The sequence below is a fragment of the Fistularia commersonii genome, chromosome 15 (assembly GCF_037954325.1).
Source record: "Fistularia commersonii isolate RoL2024-O1a breed Wild chromosome 15, RoL_Fcom_v1.0, whole genome shotgun sequence".
Classification (NCBI taxonomy): domain Eukaryota; kingdom Metazoa; phylum Chordata; class Actinopteri; order Syngnathiformes; family Fistulariidae; genus Fistularia; species Fistularia commersonii.
This window is the reverse complement of record NC_141298.1, coordinates 9,148,156-9,171,250: the sequence shown is the minus strand read 5'-3', so window position 1 is coordinate 9,171,250 and position 23,095 is coordinate 9,148,156. Positions and strand designations below refer to the sequence as shown.

At 42.3% G+C, this 23,095-nt stretch overlaps 1 protein-coding gene across 7 annotated transcripts in view; it reads right to left on the bottom strand.

Moving 5' to 3' along the window:
- The window catches only part of LOC147226387 (rap1 GTPase-activating protein 2-like), a 33,357-nt gene extending 15,718 nt beyond the window's left edge, over positions 1-17,639 (bottom strand). For 4 of the 7 annotated variants that reach the window (XM_086160520.1, XM_086160521.1, XM_086160522.1 and 1 more), the window contains exons 1-3: positions 17,430-17,639; positions 10,734-10,769; positions 583-667 (exon numbers count right to left, since the gene is read on the bottom strand). In XM_086160520.1, coding sequence (XP_086016646.1) covers positions 583-667; positions 10,734-10,769; positions 17,430-17,473 — 165 coding nt within the window. In that variant the 5' untranslated portion in view covers positions 17,474-17,639. Of the gene's footprint in view, positions 1-582; positions 668-7,962; positions 8,011-8,754; positions 8,893-10,733; positions 10,770-17,429 lie in introns of those variants that run through there. The other 3 variants (XM_086160526.1, XM_086160525.1, XM_086160524.1) reach the window with 3 other exon arrangements.
- Between the last annotated feature and the right edge of the window lie 5,456 nt (positions 17,640-23,095).

Below are 23,095 nucleotides of genomic sequence, written 5' to 3'. Positions count from 1 at the left end.
TTAAGCTTCTAATCCGGGTCTTTTTATGGTTCCACAGGAAGTCATCTGAAGTGGGTGCTAGTGATTTGGAGAACTCATACGTCACAGCCATAACCTGATACTGTACTGTTTGTGAACTGCAAGCCCCATTTTTAAAAATGATTGCGATCCAAAATGGATCAAAATGGGCAGAGCCAGTGGGAAATGGAACGAGGAAGAGGTTTCAAGCTCTTCTGGCCTGCTACGCCACAATGGGATTTCCAGGGAACACAAATATTTTACCAAAAACTGTAGTTAGCTGACCCTAATCCTAAGCCATATATCGTATATGATCCTGAAAACCCCAAAAAGTGCAGAACTATGCATTCAATAAAAAGAACTGTAAGTAAGCATGGCAAAAAGCTGATCGCACTTTCTGGTCTGGTGTACTGACCAGCAAGTTTTCAAATTCAAACCAATGAACATACTAGCTCTTCATAGGTTTTTAATGCCGCCTGAATTGTCAATTATTGTAGTTCGGGTAGAGAGCATCAAAAGTTTTCATTGTATGAATGTTTGTATGTTTGATTTGTTTAATCCTGGACATAGATGTGTGTGTTTTACCTTCATGGTGGGGGGTGCGGTGCGGGGAGGAGACGGAGGACAGTCAGCATCGGAAACATTAGAGGCCGCCAGCAGCTCCTGTTTACTGGGAAGAAAAACAATCTTGAGTAGCAGCAGAGCCGAAAGGTCATCTTCTTCGGATTCACACGGGTTCAGACTCAATCGCGCTAAAGAGCTGGTGTTACAGATTCCCCAGACTCCCCTTTGACAAGTTATTTATTGTACGCGTCTGGTAAAGAGGTTCAGAGAAAAAAAAGACTCTTTGTTGTTCTGTGCTTTTTTCTCTCTCCGCTTGTCAGGGAGGGGTGAGTTCATTTTATTTATAGTGCTGTTGGAATGGATTGCAATTCAAACAGCTTTCAAACAAAGACAAAACAATGAAAACTATAAAGCATGACATGTTGGGTTGAGAAAATGCGATTTTTATGCATCAGCTTGTGGAGACAAATGACGGGAAGGTACGTCTCTCCTCCCCCAGGCTAAAACCTAGCGGTACAAAATTCAGAGCTGACATGGCCTACTATAAGGGTTATTGATTGTTAAATGCAAGTATTGGACTGAACTGGACTATTCATGTCATGGTAATGAAAACTGATATTCTGCAACAATGATGATGTTGGTCATGTAATGATGGTTGATTCAGAACAATATTCCTGCAAAATTTTCCATTTTGCGAAAATATACACGATTTTCAACAATGTTGACAAATGCGGCCCCAAACCATACCGGACTGGTCGAAGCCAGGACTAACAACAACAATCACCAACTATACCAGTAAACTACAGGGCGCTGGTGGAAATCGGAAGAAGAAGGGTAAGGTGTTTTGTAAGCAGAGAGAAAAGAGGAAAGGCAAGACGATGAAAGGAGCTGGTTGACATGAGAAGAGGAACATGGATGTACTGGGTGTCCTGGAGACCAGGTGGAAAGGTGGCAAAGCTAGAAGTTGAAGAGCAGGATTTATGATGTTTTATCACGTTATTGATGGGAAGAGAAATAGAGTGGGGGTTGTCTGGAAGGAGGAGGAATGTTCTGGAGGTGAGAAGAGCGTCAGATAGAGTGATGAGTCTGAAGCTAGAAATTAAAGGTTTGGGTCGGTACCAAGGCCAGATCAACACAGAGGGCTGGGTCAGGAAGGGCATCTGGCGTAGAACTTGTGCCGAAACCAAATATCCGAATTGAACCTACGCCTCTCATGCAGGATTAGTTGAGGCCCAGGTTGAGAACTTATAATCTACAGGGAACCAGTGGAAATCGGACAACTGTGGGTCGAAGGAGGAGAGGATTGTTTGTTCGGGAGGAGAGAGAAAAGAGGGAAGGCAAGAGTCTGGGATGGACAGTAGAGACTTTGAATGTTGGGATGATGACATGATTACATGATGCTGAGAAGGAAGGTTAATACACTGTGGATATAAGGTAGCAAGGCAGGTGTTAAATTGTACTGTCACAGAATTGATAAGAAGAGAAATGGAGGAATTAGAAGAAGGAGTTATCTTGAGGGAGGAGTTTGTTAGGCGAGGAGAGCGTCAGATAGAATGATGAGTCTGAAGCTAGAAATTGAAGGTGCGGTGCTAAATGTTGTCAGTGGCTATGCCCCACAGGGTTGATGTGCTTTAGAAGAGATGAGAAATTCTGGAGCAAGTTAGACGAAGCAATGCAGAATATCCCCAGAAGTGAGAGAGTGGTAATTGGTGTAGACTTCAGCAGACACGCAGGCAACCCAGGTGATGAAGGAGTGACGGGGATGTTGGGTATCGAGGGTAGGAATGGAGACGGACAGATGTTAGTCAACTTTAGAGCAGGGGTGGGCAAAGCTTTTGGCTCAGGGGCCGCATTGACTTTTAAATTTTGACAGAGGGCCCGGGTCAGCACAAGTTAGGATACATATTAATACGGATTTGTTAACAGTACATATGAGACTCGTCTGACATTTGTCAGAACGTTTTCTTTGCTTTGAAAATAAAACCAGCTTGGTTTTGAAGGCTCTGATGTTTGCTTGCATTTTATGAACAAAACGTTTTTTTTCCCTTGTAGCTTCACATCCAGCTCATTCATGTGTGCCAGTAAGGGCTAAATCACAAAGCCAATCTGTGTCATACATTTTAGGAAAATTCCCAAATGTTCTCAAGTAGATCAAATAATGAAATAATAAATCCTGTTTGAGCTCCCACATTAATCGATCCAATTATTCAATCATTCACATCAAGTATGAATTCTGTACCAATCTTTGGCAGGCCGGATTACAAAGACCAACGGGCCGGATGTGGCCCGCGGGCCGTAGTTTGCCCACCCCTGGTTTCAGGAAAAGACGTGAGGCAGAGCTGGAGGCAGCATAGATGAAAATGTGGGGGTTCTCTTCGGGAGTGAGGAGGATGGATAGCATCGGGAAGGTGTCCATCAGAGAGACAGCACATGGTAGATTCTGGAGATAAAGTCACACTGAGATGGTTCAGACATGGACAGATATGGGATAGCATCCTCAGCTTCCTTTTATCAAGAAAGATCCAGGTAGATGGATGCTGAAGTTGGTACTACCAGGCAGGAGGTCTAGAGGAAGACCAGAGAGTTGATTTATGGATGGAGAGAAGGACTTGAAGCTAGCGCGTTTGAGAGACAAAGGTTAAGTTAGTTTGAGGCAAATGACTCCCCGCGGTAACCAGGAAATACAATACTAGAGTGATTTAACCTTATAATTTCAGCTAATAAAAAACAAAGTATCTTTATCAGTGAGGACAAAGTAGTCTTTCAAAGTCCGTCAAATACTTGATCTTAAATTAGAAAATACAAATATAAGTTCGTAATGCTCAGCTTTAGGGAAAAAGAAGTGTGATAAATCCCCTTCAGGAAGTTTTAAACAGTGAAGCCTTTTTTTTTCTTTGAAGAACTGATTTTAGGGAATTTCTGCCAGCATATTTAACCAATGACATAATTTGATGGCAAGTGGCATTGCGACCGCAGGGCGGTGCTTGCAGATACTTTATGTCAAAAAGAATAAAGGGTTGAAGCTGCATGGCAAACATGGACGTGATCGTCTGTAGGACTGCTTTGTGCATGTCAGCAGCCAGACACCATTAAATATTTACCCGATACACTTGCAAGCATTCACGTAATGGTGCTAGCTGCTACTGTTCGCGTCAACTTTGTGCAGTGAATTGTGGTGTATAGATGACATTAGCCACACAGACATTCTCCGTCTTTTGCAAAGTCCTGCAAATACTATTTGTTGGAAAATCTTTCATTTTAGATTGAAGTAAAACAATTCACACCAAATATGTTGTGTTTATTCATCAGAGGACGGAGTGAGATTCATTGCAGGCTCTTTTCACCTAGAACCCTTGACGATCAATACTGACTTTAAGTTTCTGCTCTTCAGTGACAGAGAAGAAATAGAATCTTCCTCTGTGTATGTGTGTGTGTGTGTGTGTTTGTGTGTGTGTGTGTGTGTGTGTGTGTGTGTGTGTGTGCATGTCTGGCTTCTGACAGATTGGAGCACTATCCTTTGAGACAAACTCATCACTCCACTTTGACAAATATCATGATGATGTATGATACTCATGACAAGAGCACGCACACAAACACTCGCCCACACACACACACACACAGACACACAAAAGAGTAATCGACTGAACAAACCATTCATTTTTTGGCCCGCTTACTCTCCTCACCGCGGTTGCCATGGCATTGCACGGCGTTCTAAATAAGAGGACCTGATTAAACCCTGATGATGTCATCTGTCAGACTCGGTGATCGGCACAGATCAGGATTCTAACACAGCACACCATTGGATCGAAGTTTTGGTGGGGATTTTATGCTTGCTGTCCAAGTCGCTGAGTCATTCTGACTCGCTCAACTTCGGCGTTATTTATATTTTTGCTTGTTTACGTGATGAGCGTCATGTACGGAACGTTACCCCTCTCCCCCCAACGCACGCACGCCGCCACCTTTCAGTCAGGGTGCATTTCAAGGACTGAGCAGTGTGCCTGCTGATACTGTAATTGCAAGTCTGCTTAGGAAAATTGTTTTCACTAAGAAATAAAAGGTGTAATAGAAATGCAGTCTGCCCTGTCTGTTATCCCTCTATTTGCGTGTTTTTGTGCAATTACCGCAGAGGAGAAAGTGGCCAGAGATTTTCAGGAGTCACATCCTTTTTACACTTTAAAAATTACACCAGAATCAATAACGGGGAGCAAGCTACTTTATTTTGAAGGCGCTCCCTACATATCACAGTCAAAATCAATTTTTCTCATTTTAAAATCTTGACATAAACCATCAATTTGCATCAAGTAATGGAAGTAATTCACGAGCCATCCCTAAAAAATGTGCAATATCTATTGCAATATCGATTCTTTATTTGTTTTCCGTCTTCTATCGATAAATTAGAACAAATATTGAATTGATCAGTTGTGGTGTAAATAATATAACCCATTGAACATAAAGGAAAGTGATACATCCAGCGTCTTGTATGTAATATCCTAATTCCTCCCCGCCTCCTCCTCCTCCTCCTCCTCCACCCGCCGTGGCCCCTCATGAATTCAAATTTATCAAACTGACATTTCCAGTGAAAAGGGATAAAAGTGGAACAGCCAAAGGGCCAGCGGCTACGTGTGTTGTGTGAGTATGAGGCGAGATGAAAACTGAAGGGGGTCAAGAAAACAAGAGAAGCTAATGGATACACACACATACACACATCCTCCTCCACACACACACACACGTGCACACACACACAGAAATTAAGATTTGACGTTTTGTATGTAAATACTGTAGCATATTTGCAGGAAAAAGCATTAATAACAGCAACTGGACTTGAGTGTTTCACTTGAAGACATTTCATCCCTCATCCGAGAGGCTTCTTCAGTTCTAATGACCTCTGGGGTCACAGAATCCTCTCGGATGAGGGGTAAAGCGACTTCAAGTGAAGAAATTCAAGTCCATTTGCTACGACACGAAGATTTTGACAAGAATTCATCGTGACCTGGATGACTGAGAACCTCCACAGACATTAATTACAGCATACTTTACTATGCTTGGGTAAACTGTGGTTTATTATTGATCAAAATCTTGGAGTCCGTTTTCTGTTGAATGGGAATTCAGAATAAATAACTTTCATGACTGGATGAAAGTGCCTGAAACTGAACCGTGACGGAAAAAAAAAAATGAATAATTTTTTTTTTCCATATCCAAAGTTGTAGTCAGGCTGGATGTTTCCCCATGTTTTAGATTAGGTATGACTCCAGGTATGCAGATGGAGTTATTGGACACCAAAAAAGGAAGTTGTGACATCTTCATTGATGGCTGGTCTCAGCCAATAGCTGGCAGATGTTTGATTTCTTGCGAAAATTATCCAGATCCAGCCGAGAAAAGATATCATATTATAAAAATGATGCGTACTCTAATTGGCGGTAAACAGTGTCCTTACCCCGGCACAAACCCTAACCTCAACCCTAAATCAGCACTAACCCCAAAACCAACAGGTAAATATGAATCACAGCCAAATGTGAATATATTTAGGTTTTAGTAGAAAATATTTTTATGCGCTTTTTGGTACCGCTGCATCAATGGCTATTTCATTGATCGACTGCAGGCTGTTTTCTCATTCATCATACTGACTAAGCAGGTTTTTTTTGTTCATTTACATTAAAATCTCCTATTTGTATGTATTTGTTGGACTCTTCCCAATTTGTTTGTCTAAAAAAAGTTAATTCCAGAATATAAATTACAGTTTTCAATAATTTCTACATTTCTATGCGCGTTCCCGTGATTGACAGCTGACCTGTCCGGTTTAAACCCCGCCTGTTGCCCCCCATCGGCATGGACAAGCTCAAGGTTACAATCTGTCCTCGGTCGACTCGTTGTCAACCCAATTAGCTGGTTTGAAGATATCTCAACAGAAGGTCCTGAGTGACATTTCAAAATAAAACTGGTTTTCCTCTATCTCGGCACTCAGCTGGCCGACAGCTGGATGTCACAGCTCATACCATCATCTCCTGTGAACACACTCGTGCTAACATGATACACTGATGTCAGTGAAGTCCCCGCGGGATGTTCCCACAATGCCCCGTGCCTCCAGGTCTGTCTCATCACGGATTACTTCATATTGCTTTCAGCTTTGACTTTCAAATCATGTGTCGAGTATGATGAGCCCAGGTAGGGAGAAAACAACCAAACACAGGACGGCTTCCTGTTTTTTACTGTCCATATTATTATTTCGTAGTATTCAACATCTCGGCCCAATCAACTCGGTCTCTGTTGTTGTGAGCCGACACACCCCAGAAGCGTTTCTCTGTCACACGCCCAATGCAGAATGTCAACATTTTCCCCATCATGCTGGTGTTAAAAGGTAAGAGGCTTAAACTAAATGTTTGTTTTTTTTTACATGCTGTGAAAGACCAGCTCCGAAGATTTGGTTGGAACATCAGTATATATAAAAAATAAATAAATTAAAAAAAAAAAAAAAAAGGAAAAAATGAAAAAATACAAAACAAAAAATAAATCACCGGTGGCGAAAAATTAAAAATGCAAGTTTTGGTTCAAATTTGCTACTCAGTGAAAGCGCAGCAGAGCTGAATGAGAGATGACCTTTGGACTGTTCCCCCCCCCCAAGGGTCCATTACTCCATTTACAGAGTATAATTGCATAGAGCCTTGACTTTTGTTTTCTTTTTTATCCTGTTTTCTATGACATTTTACTGTGTTCCCTTATAAAAAATTCTGTCTTGCACTCCGGGCCAAAGAGCACACACTTATTTCATGCCGCTGCACTATTGGTCTTATACAAGCCATTGGTGGTCGTTCTACTATTTAATAGCGCTGAGATCATCTATCTATCGTTAAACTGCAATTAAATGTATATAACATTGTAATCCTTCAAGGTGAAATGTGAAGTAATGAGGATATTCCATATAGCGAAATGCTTTTGTCCTTTTTAGGGCTTTTTTTTTATTATTTGTTTGCTTTAGCTTTGCAGAGTTCAATGAGAAATGAGAACAGAAACTAAAAGGCAGAAAAGGATGCCCAATTATTACTCCATGTGAGGTGACTTAGGGGTTTCTAGTTTCCTAATTCCATCACTTCATCATCCCATCTGATGGATGCGGCCAGTTTGAAATCGGTCACTCCCAATAGTCAAATTCGAATTTTTCTTTGGTGGTGGCTAGCCCAACCTTCAAATGGGCACATATGATACGGATACAAAAACTGAGATGAATGAGAAAAATAAACTGAAGATTAGAAGGTAAAACCGAAACCAGCACAACTTATTCAAAATGCACGCGCATGCACACACACACACACACACACACACACACACACACACACACACACACACACACACACACTGTATAGCTTGAGATTTTTGTTTAAATAAATGCATTGAAAGCACCCTCACCTGCTGCACCCTAACACCAAGTCCTGACCACCAGAGAGACATTTCTACCTGCAGAGACAACAAGTGTGACAGTGGAGAGATGTTTCTTTTACTTTCTGCTCCTCTGGCTGAGATGCTGCCTACAGACACACATCTGTTGTTTTTTTTTTTCCTGAGAGGGTGATCACGTTTCTGTTATGTCAACAACTGTGACAACAAGGCAACATTGTCGGTGACAACAACAGTGGTGGCGGGGTGGGGAGACATGCTGCTGGCTTCTGTTTCTAGACAGACGGACGGTCTGCCCTTTAGCTGCGAACACAAGCACGTAAACACATGCACGTGTGCGCACACACACACACACACACACACGTACACTTGTACTTAATGGATGTGTAGAAATAGAACACTGAGATATGGAATCTATCTATCTATCTATCTATCTATCTATCTATCTATCTATCTATCTATCTATCTATCTATCTATCTATCTATCTATCTATCTATCTATCTATCTATCTATCTATCTATCTGCTGCCATGTCTCACATTCGTGACAAACTATTTCAAGTTTTTCTAGGTGCCTTAACACTATGACATTATTCAGAAATTATACAAATAACACCGAAACACACTACCGTATGTTAGTCATGTTCCTCTCTCTGTCACTCTCACACTCATTCTTCCTACCTCTCTCTGTATCTCTCACATACACACACACACACACACACACACACACACACACACACACACACACACGCACAAGAAAAACACAAACATGCAGATGGAGGATGAGAGGAAATGCCAGACTCACCAGTGGTCGTGCGACATCGTTATGTTGCCATCGGTTACTGAGCATCTTACTCCGATTTTAGCCCTCCTCTCTCTTGTCTCTCTCTCTTTCTCTCTCTCTCTATCTCTCTCTCTCTCTCACCATCTCTCTGTCCCCATGTCTTTCTCTCTCTATCTCTCTCTCTCTCTCTTGGTGATTAAGGCACCATAATCCTGATGGTATTTTAGAGCGAGAGAGATGAAGTGAAAGAGATGGGAATATAGAGGAACATGGGAACATTAGAAAAAAAAGAGGAAGACCGAGGACATGGGACTACTAATAATGGCCGATTTGTATTCTCCACAGTGATGGAATGAAGTTACAATAAAACTGAAGGATGTAGGAGAAATAATTCCGTCTAGTTTCACATCATTGCGCATATCCCTTTCCTTCTCCTCTCCCAACATCATCTTGTTTTTTGCACATTTCCACATGGACGGAATAAAGTATAAAAAGCTGAGAAATGGTTAGATGTTGGCAAGATGGCAAGAGGTACATGATTAATGTGGTAGAAAAGACTTGGACGTGATGAAAGATGCGCGCAAGTCGAGTGTAACGGTCCTCCGGACTGACCTCAATGAGATTGTGAATGCCAACACAAGCCACATAATCGACACTTTTGACTCAAGGCCTCTGCAATATGCACGATGTGACACGTATGTGCAACATCAGAGCAATGTGAAGGACGGGCAACATGGTATCGATAGGGCCATGAGCACCGCGGGCGGCTGGATGAGCCATGAAGGTCGCGTGAGAGACACGATGGACGCGTATGGAAGGGAAGACTCGGCGACCTGAACAACACGAGCAGCTGGAGTAGCATTAAGGATGTGAGAGTTACTAGGGACGTCATCCAAAAGCCAATGTGGGAGAAACAAAAGCAACATGAGGAAGTGTTTCTAACCAACGTGGTCAAGTTAAGATTTTTTGGTAAACATTGAACTGTTTTTTTTAATGGTTGTGACAGGGGCTTTGAGATATTTCCCATTTAGTGACTCTGAGTTTTGAGGATAGCTACGGCTGCCTCTGTAAGACCAGGAAATACTTAAAGTTGGAACTTGCTGAGCGAAACGTTGCATTTCTACAAATGCAACCGGTGGGAAAACTATGCAATGCTTTTTCTGCAAATTTTCTATAAAACATTTTAGTGTTAAATTTGTTAATCGCTATAATATGCTGTCAGTTTGCTAGAAATGTGCTTTTGAAAATGTAAAACGGGAAGAGTTGTTTTTCAGCAAACTACTGTACCAGTGATGTAATGGAAAAATGCAATTGTGACCGAACGCAACCAGGAGTGTATAGAGAATCATACACACACACACACACACACACACACACACACACACACATACGCACACACACTGAATTGTTCTCTGAGCAAATTATTTACCTATATATAGGTAAATAATAGGCAAATTATATATATATATATATATATATATATATGTTCCCTGAATCAACAAAAACAAATCACATTAACTGTTACTGAAAAGTAACTGAATTCTCTGGAAAAATCAATTTGGGAATACCATTAAATCAGTTTGAACATTAAAAGAATAGAGGATGTTAAGGAAGAGATTCATCTTCTGTTATTTGTTGAGATTCATTTGACGACATAAGATGCAGACTGAAATACTCATGATTTAATTTTCTGGGGAATATTTTTTTCTCAGAATAAAAGAAAGAGGACACGGTAAGAAATAAGCTAATGTTTTTAGCTTATAAATAAAAATGCAAAAGAAATGTTAATCCAGCTTCTTTCATTATGTCAGCGTGAGCGTGGAACTGTTGCTGGAGAATCTTATTGTTGGAGGGTTCATTTTGACGGTCATGTTGCACTTATTAAATTGAAATTGAATGAATACATGCAATTTTTTAAAAAATGTTATTAAATCAGTATTAGCCCTGAATCATTTTTTTTCTGTCCACCGAGTGTTTCTTGGTGATGGGGTTGAACTCACCGAGCTCGTAGAGCGCTGACGGTGGACTTGTCGATCCTGCAGAGGGAGAGAGAAAGACATTGTTAGAATATATTGCTCTCACTCTGATTACAGGAAGTGCATTAAGTCATTATTGAGTTTTGAAGGTGAATTCTCCATCAGCCGTAGTGACCGGAGAGCGAGAGCGAGGCGTGATCTCTGAGGCTCCCAGCAATAAAACACCCTTTTTATTAAAGTGCTGCAGAACCTTTCTATCACACTGAAGCACATACACACACGCACACACACACACACACACAAACACAAACACATACACAAGCAGCTGTGAACATAATTAGAGTTGAACTACATTTGTCATGAAAACCTGCCTTATTTCTTGCCCTGTTATTGCAGAGATTCACGCTCTTGTTATGAGTATGAATAATATTCTTTTGGAGTAATGTTTCATGCCTCTTTACCCAAAAGTAGGGAAAAAAAATGACCTGGAAAGCACTTTAACTACTTCTTTCTGAAAGTGGGAATGTACTGGGTTCAGATACAACCACTGTCCAGAGGTTAGGCGAGAAAATTAAATAATACAATATACAAGTTTAAAATCTACTGCAAAAGCAGAGCAGTTGAGTTTAGAATGAAAAAGCTAACCCATCTTTTTGTAATTAGTTTTCCAAGATGGACATAAATATTTTTTGACTCTTTTCACATTCAGAGGAGAAACTCAACTTAGTGATATTTGACTGGATTTTAAACATTAACATTTCAGTTTGACTTTGTTTTTAAAGAAATACAGGCGACACAGCGGATGAAGTGACTGATTGACAGATCACGTAAGGTCACGTGCAATTTGTGAAAAGAAAAAAAAAACGATGCTCAATACAGACTCCTCAATTGAAATATTTCTGCAGTCACTCCAACAAAAATAACCACACACACACACACACACACACACACACACTTATATATAATATCAGTATCACACAGATATCAGTATCACTCTGAAAAAGAACATAAGAGTAAAAGGAAAACTGGGATACATTTTCATGTTCCATGAACATGCAGTAAGTCAAGTCAGATTTCTTTTATAAAGCACCAAATCACAACACAGTTGTTTGATGACACTTTCCCTGTAAAGCAGGTCTGGACCGGTCTCTTTGAAATGATTTACTGAAACCAAATATTCCCCCCTAAAGCGGCGACAAAAACAAACAATGCTAAACGAAGGCCGCCTTCTGCCTCGACTGGATGGGATAGAAAGAGAGAGACGGACAGAGGGATAGGAAAGCAAGAGTGATGGAGACAGTGGACAGTACACGGAAAAGAGGCTCTCATACTAATAATAATAACAGTACTGCTAATAGTTACATGGTAATGGTAATAGCTGACACGGTGCAGTTGGTAGCTTTAATGTTTATAAAGAAATAACAAATAAGTAAGGGACAAACAATTATGACAGTACATATGCAGATCACGTTAAGAATCGGGAGCCATATAAACAGAAGTGTCTGAGAAAGGACTTAAAATGCAATTTCTCGCATATTTGATTTTTTTAAATATTTTGAATGTTGTTTTAGTTTTGAATTAATATTTGAATGAAACTGTTGTCCACTGAACTCCCCATAACTATTAGAGTCACAGCAAAAAATGTAAATATTTCAATGTTGGAAAGATATTCTGGATATGTAAATTGATTCTAAAACAAATTAAATAGATACATAGATGATCTAAATACGGAAACTAATCGATAAACTTGCAACAGACAGTGGTTATAGGTGTGAGCGATCACATGAATAAATATTATAACCAAATCCTTTGAATGACCCACTGAAGAGTTCAAATCCTACTGTGAAAATGGTAAAACCATTTGAGAAGGGCTTTTAATATACGCGTCAAAACTATTTTTGGTCATGAGTCATACAACCTGCAGTTTATTTTATTTATTTTTTATTTTAGTGCCAGAGACTCATTTCCTTTTTTATAGTTAACTGTCATAATAAGGTCTCTAGAAACCGATTGGACAGCTGAAGCAAAATGACAAAGTGAGGCTGCAAAAATCCAGCGTGAAGCAAAAAAACGCTTCCTACAAGAACCCTTCACCTATTTTTCATAGGAAAAGCAGAGCCCTTCAGCAGCTAAGCTGCTGACCCTCAAAGGGGTTAAATGATACAATCATGGGTCAAATGAAACAGATAAAGTGGAATTAGTTCGATGAGCGATGCTTCAAAAAGCGTCATTAACTGCGTTACGGCTGCTTTGTTTGCAACAAAACACTGCTTTTGACCTTTAGGTTAAATACTGCCGTCTCTCGGGGCTCGACGATTCAGACAAAGCCGCCTGGAGACGTGAGGAAAATGTTCGATTTTTATTCGTGCGGACGGCAAGAATCTTAATGCCCCCCCCTTCATTGAGAAACATTTGAAGCATCTTTACATCATCCGCACCATTACTCCAGCTTGGCTCGCAGGGCATTCTGGGATACGGAGTTTGATAGTCATAACATGTCACAACAAACATACATCTCCTCATGCCCTGAGCACATACTCTGAATTTAATCAGCAGCAGCTTGTGGGTGGGAGTGGACAAGAGGATTTGAAGAAAGGAAGTAAACGCATGTGTGTTTGAGTTGGGTGATGCTATTAAGAGACTGTCGGCGTTCTAGAAACGGAAACAAAAAGTTATCGACCACGGGGTTGAAAGCCTCTATGATGACAATGAAAACTTAACTCCTGAAGGCCATCAATAACACATTAATGCTGCTCGAGCTGGCAGCCCACATGCAAAGATGCACATACCCTCTTGCCTACATAAGATAAGATAAAATTCTATTGTCACAGCAGAATTATGGGGTAGAAAATAGTGCAAATAGTAAAAAAAGAAAGAATATGCAAAGAAAGGATATAGATACAAATAAACAAAGTGTAGATACAATAGAATACAAATTAGAAAATTATAAAAAAGACAGGGAATAATTATAGAAAATAAAGATGAAGAGTAGGAGACATGAGTTGTAAAAATGAAATGATAAGTACATAGGTTATAAACTGCTGAGAATGAAATCTAAATGTGAAAAGTTTACAACTGATGTCAACCAATCAGGTTAGAGGTGGTAAACCGCAACTTCAATAGTTTATACTCAGATATTACCCTCAAAGAATAACAGTGTTTTAAGTTATTCATCGTTATTGGTGCAAACACTCCGTAGGCCTGATTATTGAAATTTCTTTTCCTCAAATGAAATATTAACACAGACAAATGCATTTTTTACTCCATTAAAGATTAACAGTGTGCTTAAATAGGTTACATAAACGCCAAAGGAGATAATATGATCACAGAGGGTTTAAAAACTGTGGCGTCTCCCATCGTTTACTCAAAGACCCACCACGGCATCCAGTGCGGTTCGAGAATCAGCCGCATCCGAGACATAGATCACATTACACACGATAGTATTTAAAAATGTGAAGTTTATTTTCTCCTTTGCTAAATCATATTTAGGTGTAGGAAATGTTGTGAGCAGAGGGACTGCTGTCCCGCTGCAGGCCATTTTCAGATTCTGGGGCAGTTGTCGTTGTTTTTGTCAGAATCCCCTGGCGGGAGGGGAGGGGCAGGACGGGGACGTACATCATTATAACAAATTAGATTTAAGGGCGGCGCTGCTTATCGGGGTTCTCCCCATCAAAGAAATGAAAATGTAGGTGAAGGAGGGATGGCTGGAGGTGAACGAGGGCGTGGGGTTTCAGATGAACCGCTCCTGCGGATGGCCCGGAGCTACTCCTGCATTATTTAATCCCGCAACTCCGTTTTTGTGCCCTGTCCAAGTACTGGAAGCTGAGGGGGAACGATGAGCAGTACTAATACATCCGAGGGCAGAGTAATAGAGGAAGAGAAAGATATACGGGAGGGGAAGAATAAAAAGAGGCCTGGGAGGTGAAGCATTTCTGGGAGCAGGCAGGAGAAGTGGAAGAAGATGTTGAGCTAAAAATAAAGGGGAATAGTAGAGATTAATTTGCCAGGAAGCTTGAAAGGGAAGAAGGAGGCGAGTGTTGGAATAGGGCTTCTTGGAAACAAAGATGGGGGAGCGGTGGAAGGACAAGGAACAAGTATCAATAAGGGAGAAAATTAATAATGAGCAATGAATGTAGATAATAATATGGTGACTTAGGAGAACCTGGCAAGGTGGGGAAAGAAGATGAACTGAAAAAGGGTAAGGGGCAGAGTTGTGTGTGTGGCAGATGGGGTGCTCGCGGACACACACTGATGGAGATGAGGTGTGGGACAGAAGAGGAGGGAAGAGAATGGAAAGAACGGAGTGAAAGAGGTGAGAAGTGGGTGAAAGGAAAGGAAGAAGTGAATAGAGACAGACAAATAAGTGGTGGTTGGCAGGAAGAGAAAGTACAGGGGGGAGAATTTGATAACAGAAAATGGAGAGGTATCAGTGGAAAGGGAGAAGGAAAAATGATGTGATAAACGAAAAGGATAGCAAAGGGAAACAAAAGGATACATTTCTATGGAGGTCAATAAAGTACATGGCTTTTTGAGCCAGAGAGTCTGGGAGGAGAAAGGGAGAATGGAAAGATGGGAGAAAGTAAAAAGTAAAATGATGAAAGAGGGGGCAGGGTATGGGGGGAATACAAAAACGGGTGGACGGCGACAGAAGTGTGTAAAGAAGGAGGGGGTTGTAGAGGGAGAAGCAGAGAAGATGTAGAAGGATAGAAAAATGTGTTCAATTAAAGAGTGCTGATTAAAAAAAGTCAAATCCTCATTAACATTACTGTTGCAAAGTAGAAATGGGAACTATTTTTCTCACGCTTCATTAAACGATAGCACCGGGGCCGCACACACTCTTTAGATCTTTGTGTGTGTGTGTGTGTGTGCGTGCGTGCCTGGACTTCATCCGACTGACAGTGAGACAGGATTTCCGGAATTGAAGAATTTTGATATTTTTGTCAGTTTATTGTGAAAACGCAGAGTCTGAGCGGAGACGCGGTACTCGTGAGATATTTTCCCTGATATTTATTATAACTACTGTTATTATTACAATGAGATCATTTGTGTCCGTCCCACCCTTTCCTCACAAACACCAACATTCTATCACACTCTTTCTATCTTTATCCTTCCCTGTTTCCTGCTCCAACTAGTCAAGGCAGAAGGCCACCTGCATTGAGCTGGGATCGGTCAGAGGATTTTGCAAGCGGTCAAAAGCAGCTGCAGTTTCCTCACTGCTATCACCAAGTGCTTGTTCATGGGGGGGGGATGCTGGGTTTCTGTAAATTATTTTAAGAGCGCGCTCCAGATCTGCTCGACTGCACGTGGACAAGTGTTGTGAAACAACTGTGTTGTGATTTGGTGCCGTATTTATAAAACCTGACTTGAAGTCCTTTAACTAAAACCAGCCAGATTTGAAACCTGCAGAGTGGGGGAACATAAACCCCCTGCATTATTTATCAAGTGCACACACGGAGCGGAAAGCTGCAGGCCGTTTTTTTTTTCCTCCCTATTTTGTCCGGGTATATTCAAATTTCTGAAGAAACTAGAAGTTGTTCATTTGCCGAAAAACCAAAGTGAGATTCTCAACCGAGCCGAAACATGGGACGGTTGACGGGAAACTGAGGGACGGAAAGACTTAAGGCACATATAAATTCAAAAGAAGTCACAGTTTAACTTCCCCTGGTCTTTGAACGCCTGACCACATGTTCACAGGGCGCAAATTTGATAATAGCAACTCACAAAATGTGAGAATCCCTTCATGAAACTAAAATTGAAAATTCAGACAAAGTTGTAAAAAAACAAACAAAAACAACCCTAATTTAATGCATGTGTCTCGGTAGCTCATTTCACGTTTTAACAATCTGTTTACCTCTTTTTTTTTAATCTTTTCTTCTTTTCGCTCTTATCTTATATCTTTAGCCCATGATTCGATTTCTTACAAATGTATATACTTATAGCTGGTGTTTAGCTGGACTATTTCAATGTGTGTTTTGATATAAAAGAGAAAAAGTGATTAAAAGGAGATAAATAAAGATGTTCGAATCGGTTCAGTGACGTCCTCTCGTCCCTGATTCTCCCGCGTTACTGGATTCAAAATCTTTCAAACATGCACACTGTGAGATTTAATGAGGTGTGCAGTTAAAAATGGCTGAGCTGTGTTTGTTTTGTCAGGAAGAAGCCTGAAAAAACTTTTGATTGAAACTCTACAATTCCACATTTTCTATAAAACAAATATTCAAATACACACCTGATAAAATTGTCATGCCATCAGCTGAACTATAATGATTATTCTGATTAAAATGCCTGTTTTTTTTAATAGAAAACAAGCTTTTCCAAAAATACAAAGGCTGGTTTTACTCATGATTATTCATAAATCAGTAATTAATATGAATGTGAAAGCCATCAAGTTTCATGAATGAAAAGGGGCAAGAGAGCATCTGTGTATTGATGGTTCTGGTTTGTGTCCCATCACTGGGGCAGCAAAAATAAAAAAATGAAATAAAAAAAATAAAGTTTTACTTCATTCGCTCAAATTATGAGTTCTTGATTTATTTATTGAGGATTTTTGGAGCTCCTGGCCCTGTGTGATGTCACCGTGATGTCACTGGGATTACACTTGGTTGCCCCTCAGGCTACGAATGAACCCAAAGACCCCCGAAAGGCGTGCGAGTCAGTGAAGTGATGAGATCATTAGGCCATTTATCAGACACACACACAGACTCGCAGACACACACTCACCACCCAAAGCCTCCGAAAGACACGCTCCTCTTCCTCCTCAGCATGGCTTCCTCCTCCTCTTTGTTCTTCCTCGAGTGTCTGGCACTGTGTCTCCCTTTTTTCGCTCAGCTTCTACCTTCTCATCCTCCCCTGCAGCTACAAAACACGGGACGCCTCCTTCTCCGCTGTGTTAATGTTTCCCTCTTTCACTGAGATTCTTGGCACGCAGGACCGAGAGAGACACAAAGAGAGGAGTGGAGGGATGTTTCCTCATCCCCCTCCTCTCTCTCTCTCTCTCTCTCTCGCTCTCTCCCACCCTCTCTCTTTCTCGACCCGCCCAGTCTGAAAACTTACCATACATAATAAATGGAGATAAATGTTGTGTCGGTGTGCTGGGTTTGATGTTACGCAATGAGTCATTCTGCAGACTTACACTCCTATCAAGGAACGCCGGTGTTCCTAAAGACAAAGACACACAGGAGGTAGAGCATCATTGTGTGTCAAAGACCGATATCTCACACCCGGAGGTCGCGGGATATAACATTTTCTCTTTCGCTCACATAATTGAGATGAACGCCGCTTCCGGGTCACCGGAGAAACGATCTGTTTCTCTCACATTTGATGCAAAAAAAACTTTGCAGTGGAGGTGCAGTGATCATCAGACCCACAGGACTTTGAGAAAGATTCAAAGGCAGATGGCTGAATGCATTATTTGAGACTCATAACGTGTGAAATGACCTGGATTAGTTTAATTAAAAGGTCTGATGTAGTCGGTGTCTGAGGGCTGAACCGGTAGTTGGTGGACTGACAATGTATGAATGAAGGCCCAGCCTCTCACATTGCAGCCCGTCTAATGAAATATCTAAAGTATGGTGACAGTTACGTAATATCAAAGCATGAAAGATCCTTGTTTATACATCAGTTTCTCAGTCGCCTCAATGAATTCTATCCAAAATGTTATGAAACACAACAAAAAATTAGGGCGAAAGGTGATGCGTTCACATCAAATCAAGGCTGGATTTTCAGTGAACTTACCAAAAAGGTCATCAGTCAGACCCCCCTGACTGGTTTTGCGGGCAGAGCGAGTGAAAGAACGCCGCCATCCTGACATTTAGCAAGGCACCTCAGCGCTGCCCGCTGACGTCCGCTTGTGTTCACGCCAGGATGGGTTAAGAGTTGAGCTGGTGTTAACAAAGGTACGGATTAAAAGCGCGGCTACAGAAAGGAGCTTCCCCTTCAAGAATTTATTTGCCTCACATAGGCTGTGAAATCAGTTCCTTCTGGGTTTCATGATTTGCAATTACCCCATCCTTGTGATGCCATTTATGAATATGCATAAGCCACAAAAAGGTCTGTTGCTTCAGCGTGTGACTGAATATAACGTTATATATATTTCCTATCTCAGGACAATTAGATGCACCTGATTGTTCACTTATCTGCAGCCACAGCCAGTGCTGCGCTCAACTATTTATTTAACTGTCTGCATTCAGCCGACACTTTGGGAGTTTACACACTCAAGCTGCAGGCAACTTGGAAGATGTCAAGCTGCACTTTTTCACCTTGCAAAACCGTTTACTTTCCAGGCAGCAAAATAGGAATTTCATTGTACAAGGAAACATGTTTCCAGACTGTATATGTGACAATAGCCACTTTGAATCTTGAAATACGTATGTAACGGAGATGTGATATGTGACACGGCCGCGGCATCGATCACTTCTAGGACCGTTACACCGTTCCATCTGTGCCTTTTCGGCAGATGGTGATATGAGGCTGTCACGACCTTTGACACTGCTCATAGGGCCGATCTGTTCCGCTGTTCTGCACCTCTATTTTCTAATACAGAACAGCCATCGTGACAGGGGTGCACATGCACGGAAATATACAGACATACTTTTAAAAGTATAGATTACAGAAAAACGCAGACAGGGATATACATATGCATTGATGGACAAACAGACACATAAACAGTGAAAACGATGCATGACGTTGATGTTACAAATATCTGATTGCGTATATTTGCACTGATATATATGTATACATATGTTGTCACTATCTTGACAAAGTATATATGAAACAAAATAAAAATCAATGTGTGTGTTCATGTAATTTAGTTCTTCACAAGGTTTAATTCTCTGTGAAATCCCTCCAGTGGTTCCCTAGCTGCATACATTTACATGAAATTATCACAGACTCACAATGGAAAACAGGATTTACAGGGAAGAGAGTGAGCACATAAATCTAATTACACACCGACAGAGGAGGCTCATATAGTCATCTCTTCCATTAGGAAACAAACAGCAACACAATAAGACTCGGCTGGCACCCCCAAGAGACTGCAGCGCGCGTGTGCATGCACACACTCACACACACGCATGCACACACACACAGTTTTCTTTTGTGAACCAATTTTCTAACACCTCTACTTGAGTTCATTTCCTGGCTATTATAAGCTCTAACCTGCATGGCCTCTATACATCTTTGAGGCATGTAACAGCGTGCAGCAGAGTCCCGACAGCACGGCCAGGTCCAACCGGATGCGAGGAGCTGCAGGACACCGCCTTTTTCTGCCAGCGGAGAGCGATGGCAGACGGAGGCAGTTATTTTGCTGCATGATGAAAATGAAACAGTTAGAAAATTCAAACATGACGAGGGAAACCCCACTGGATTTCAAAGTGCAAGGCCACATATCCATGGAATAAACTATTTTTATTACACGTAACTGTACCAACCCACCAGTGCTTAACGGGAATTGTGTGCGTGGCTTGTCAGAGAGAGCTCGTCTATTTGCCTCTGTATCACACATTTTATTGAAGAAAAGCTTTCAAAAATGAAATTTCTCTTCATAGCATACTTTGTCTAATTTCACGTTCGCTTTATTTACGGACACCAGTGCTGCGGTGTCCCAACTAGACACGGGGACCAGAATGACAACCCAACCGAGGACTTGCGGCTGGTTTAAAACTTAAAATCATTCAAAATTCAAAACGTTTGTCATATGTGTAGAAACAAGTTTCCCTGTACAGTGAAATTCCTACTTGCTGTCCGCAGTGCATTGGGATATGTGCTGGTAGAAGAGTGTAAACTTTGTATGAATACGATTATAGATATGAATGTGAACATTGCAATAGAACAGTGAGTAGAATACAGTGCAATAAGACGTTTGAGTGCAGCTTAGTGTGCAACTCACAAAGTGCAGGTGCAAGAATGAGCGCAAATTACGTGGTGTAGACTTTACATGTGCAGGGAGAAGAATGAGTGTCAGCTGTTGAAGTGTCTGATGGCAGTCAGGTAGAACAAGTTCTTTAATTGTGTCATTCTACATTTCACGCTCCTGTACCTCCGGCCGCAGGGTAGGAGTGTGAACTCTCCATGTTGGGGTTGGGCGTGGTCTTTGGCGACGGAGGCAGCTCTGCGGTGACTCTGTGGTGGTTGATGCTCTGCAGAGAGGGCAGTGAGGTTCTGGTGATCCTCTCTGCAGTCTTTACCACTCGCTGCAGGGTGTCTGCGTTCCTAGAGAGTGTTGCTGCCGTACCACACTGTGATGCAGCTGGTCAGGATGCTCTCAACAATGCAGTTGTAGAAGTTGCTGAGGATCTTAGGCGACACACCAAACCCCCTCAGGATGTACAACAGCTGTTGAGCCCACCTTGGAGGAACATTGGCTGATAAAGTCTCTTTTCCTTCCTCATGTCTACTATCATCTTCTTGGTCTTGTCCGTGTTGAAGGTGAGGTTGTTGTCCTCACTCCACTCCACTTCACCTGACTGGCCACCTCCATCCTGTCAGCCGTTTCATCTCCGCCTGAGCTTAAACGTCCTGTCCCTACGGTGTCGTCTGTGAATTTCAGGATGATGTTGTCCTCATGGGAGGCGACGCGGTCATGGGCGAACAGGGTGTAGAGGATGGGGCTGAGGACACATCCCTGAGGAGTGGCCGTGTTCATGATGATGCTGGCTGAGGTCCTGTTACCTATCCTGACAGACTAAAAATCTAGGACCCAGGCACAAAGGGTGGGGTGCAGGCCAAGGGTGGACATTTTGTGTGTGAGTTTGTGGGGTATGACCGTGTTGAATGCAGAGCTGTAGTCCACAGAGCATCCTGATGGAGGACTCTGTTTTCTAGGTAGGAGAGGGTGGCGGCTATGGCGTCTGAGGTGGACCTCTTGGGTCGATGTGCGAATTGCAGGGGGTCTAGGGTTGTCGTTCTGAATGTGGGCCGGGACCACTCTCTCGAAGCACTTCATGATGATGGGAGTGAGCGCTACTGGCCTGCAATCATTCAGGCAGGTGGGTGGGCTCCTCTTGGGGAGGGGGACAATGGTTGTGTTCTTGAAGCGGGTGGTGACTGTACTCTGGCTGAGGGAGAGGTTGAAGATGGCAGTGAGAACATCAGTCAGCTTGTTGGCACAAGCTCTGGGGGCCCACCTTGGGATGTTGTCCAGTCCGGCTGCTTTGCGGGGGGTTGATCCATCTCAGCGCTCGCTGTACCTGGTTTGATGATGCTGTTGGGAGAGAGGAGGATCGACGGGGCCGACGTGGTCTCGTCATGTGTGTAATTCCCCTCTGTGTTGTGGTTGGGGTTCTCGAAGCGGGCGTAGAAGTTGTTGAGGCCGTCCGACAGGTTGTCTGTGGTGATGCAGATGCTGGACTTGTAGTCCGTATAGTTCTCTCTGTACTGCCTCCTGGCTGTTCTGATGGCCTTCTTCAGTCCCTACTAAGCAGCTCCGTACACCGTGGTTTAAAGTACCACTGTGGTCTAACCGCCCAAAGTGTGGGTGGGGTGCGGCCCTATGCGCGCCACGAACATTGCTATACATGTGATCCAGGCTGTTCTTGTCCCGGGTGGTAATGTCAACGTGTTGGTGGTACGTGGGGAGTACGGTCCGCAGGCTGCACTGGTTGAAGTTACGATCACAATCGCTTCAGGGTGCGCCGTCTGCGGCGCTCTGATGACGTCGTGGAGCTTGCCCACGCGTGATATAAACAGCGGCAAAAACGTCTTGCGAAGAGTGCCTGTTACAGTCCGCGCCACGAGTTTTTTGCGATCACACACACGCCTCCCCCCTGAGCCTTACCGGAGGCTGCGGTCCGGTCCCCTCGGTGTACAGAGTGGGTCTGCAGCTCAAGAGCGGAGTCCGGAACTTTATCCGAAAGCCATTTCTAAGGGGAAGCTCACGGCGCAACACTCCCACGCTGTACTGTGACTATTCCATAAAGAATGTCAATCATATCAATGATGATAATGCAATTACATTAAAAAAAAAAAAACTCGACTGATATACACACGGCACGACCAAGACTCCAGGGTGTGGGGTGCAAACCAGGATGACACTAAGACAGACGTGTCAAACTCCAGGCCCGCGGTTCAAATGTGGCCCGCCACGTCATTTTATGCGGCCCGAAAGGACGTCGAGAAAGATCTGATTGTCTCCAAATAAAGAAGTCAAGCACATGCAGGGACCATCAACTACATTTCCCACAATTCATGCCGATCATGTTACCGACCATGTGACGGCATCCTGCAATTAGATCAAAATGTGTCCACATCAATGACATTTTCAGACATACAAATGATCCCTAAATGTCCAGAATGAGAAAAGTTGATGCAGATGGAAGGCTTTTGCAAGAAAGATGGGAAAGCCAATATGTGTTTGTGCTTCAAGGAGGAAATCTGGCACATCTTTTGTG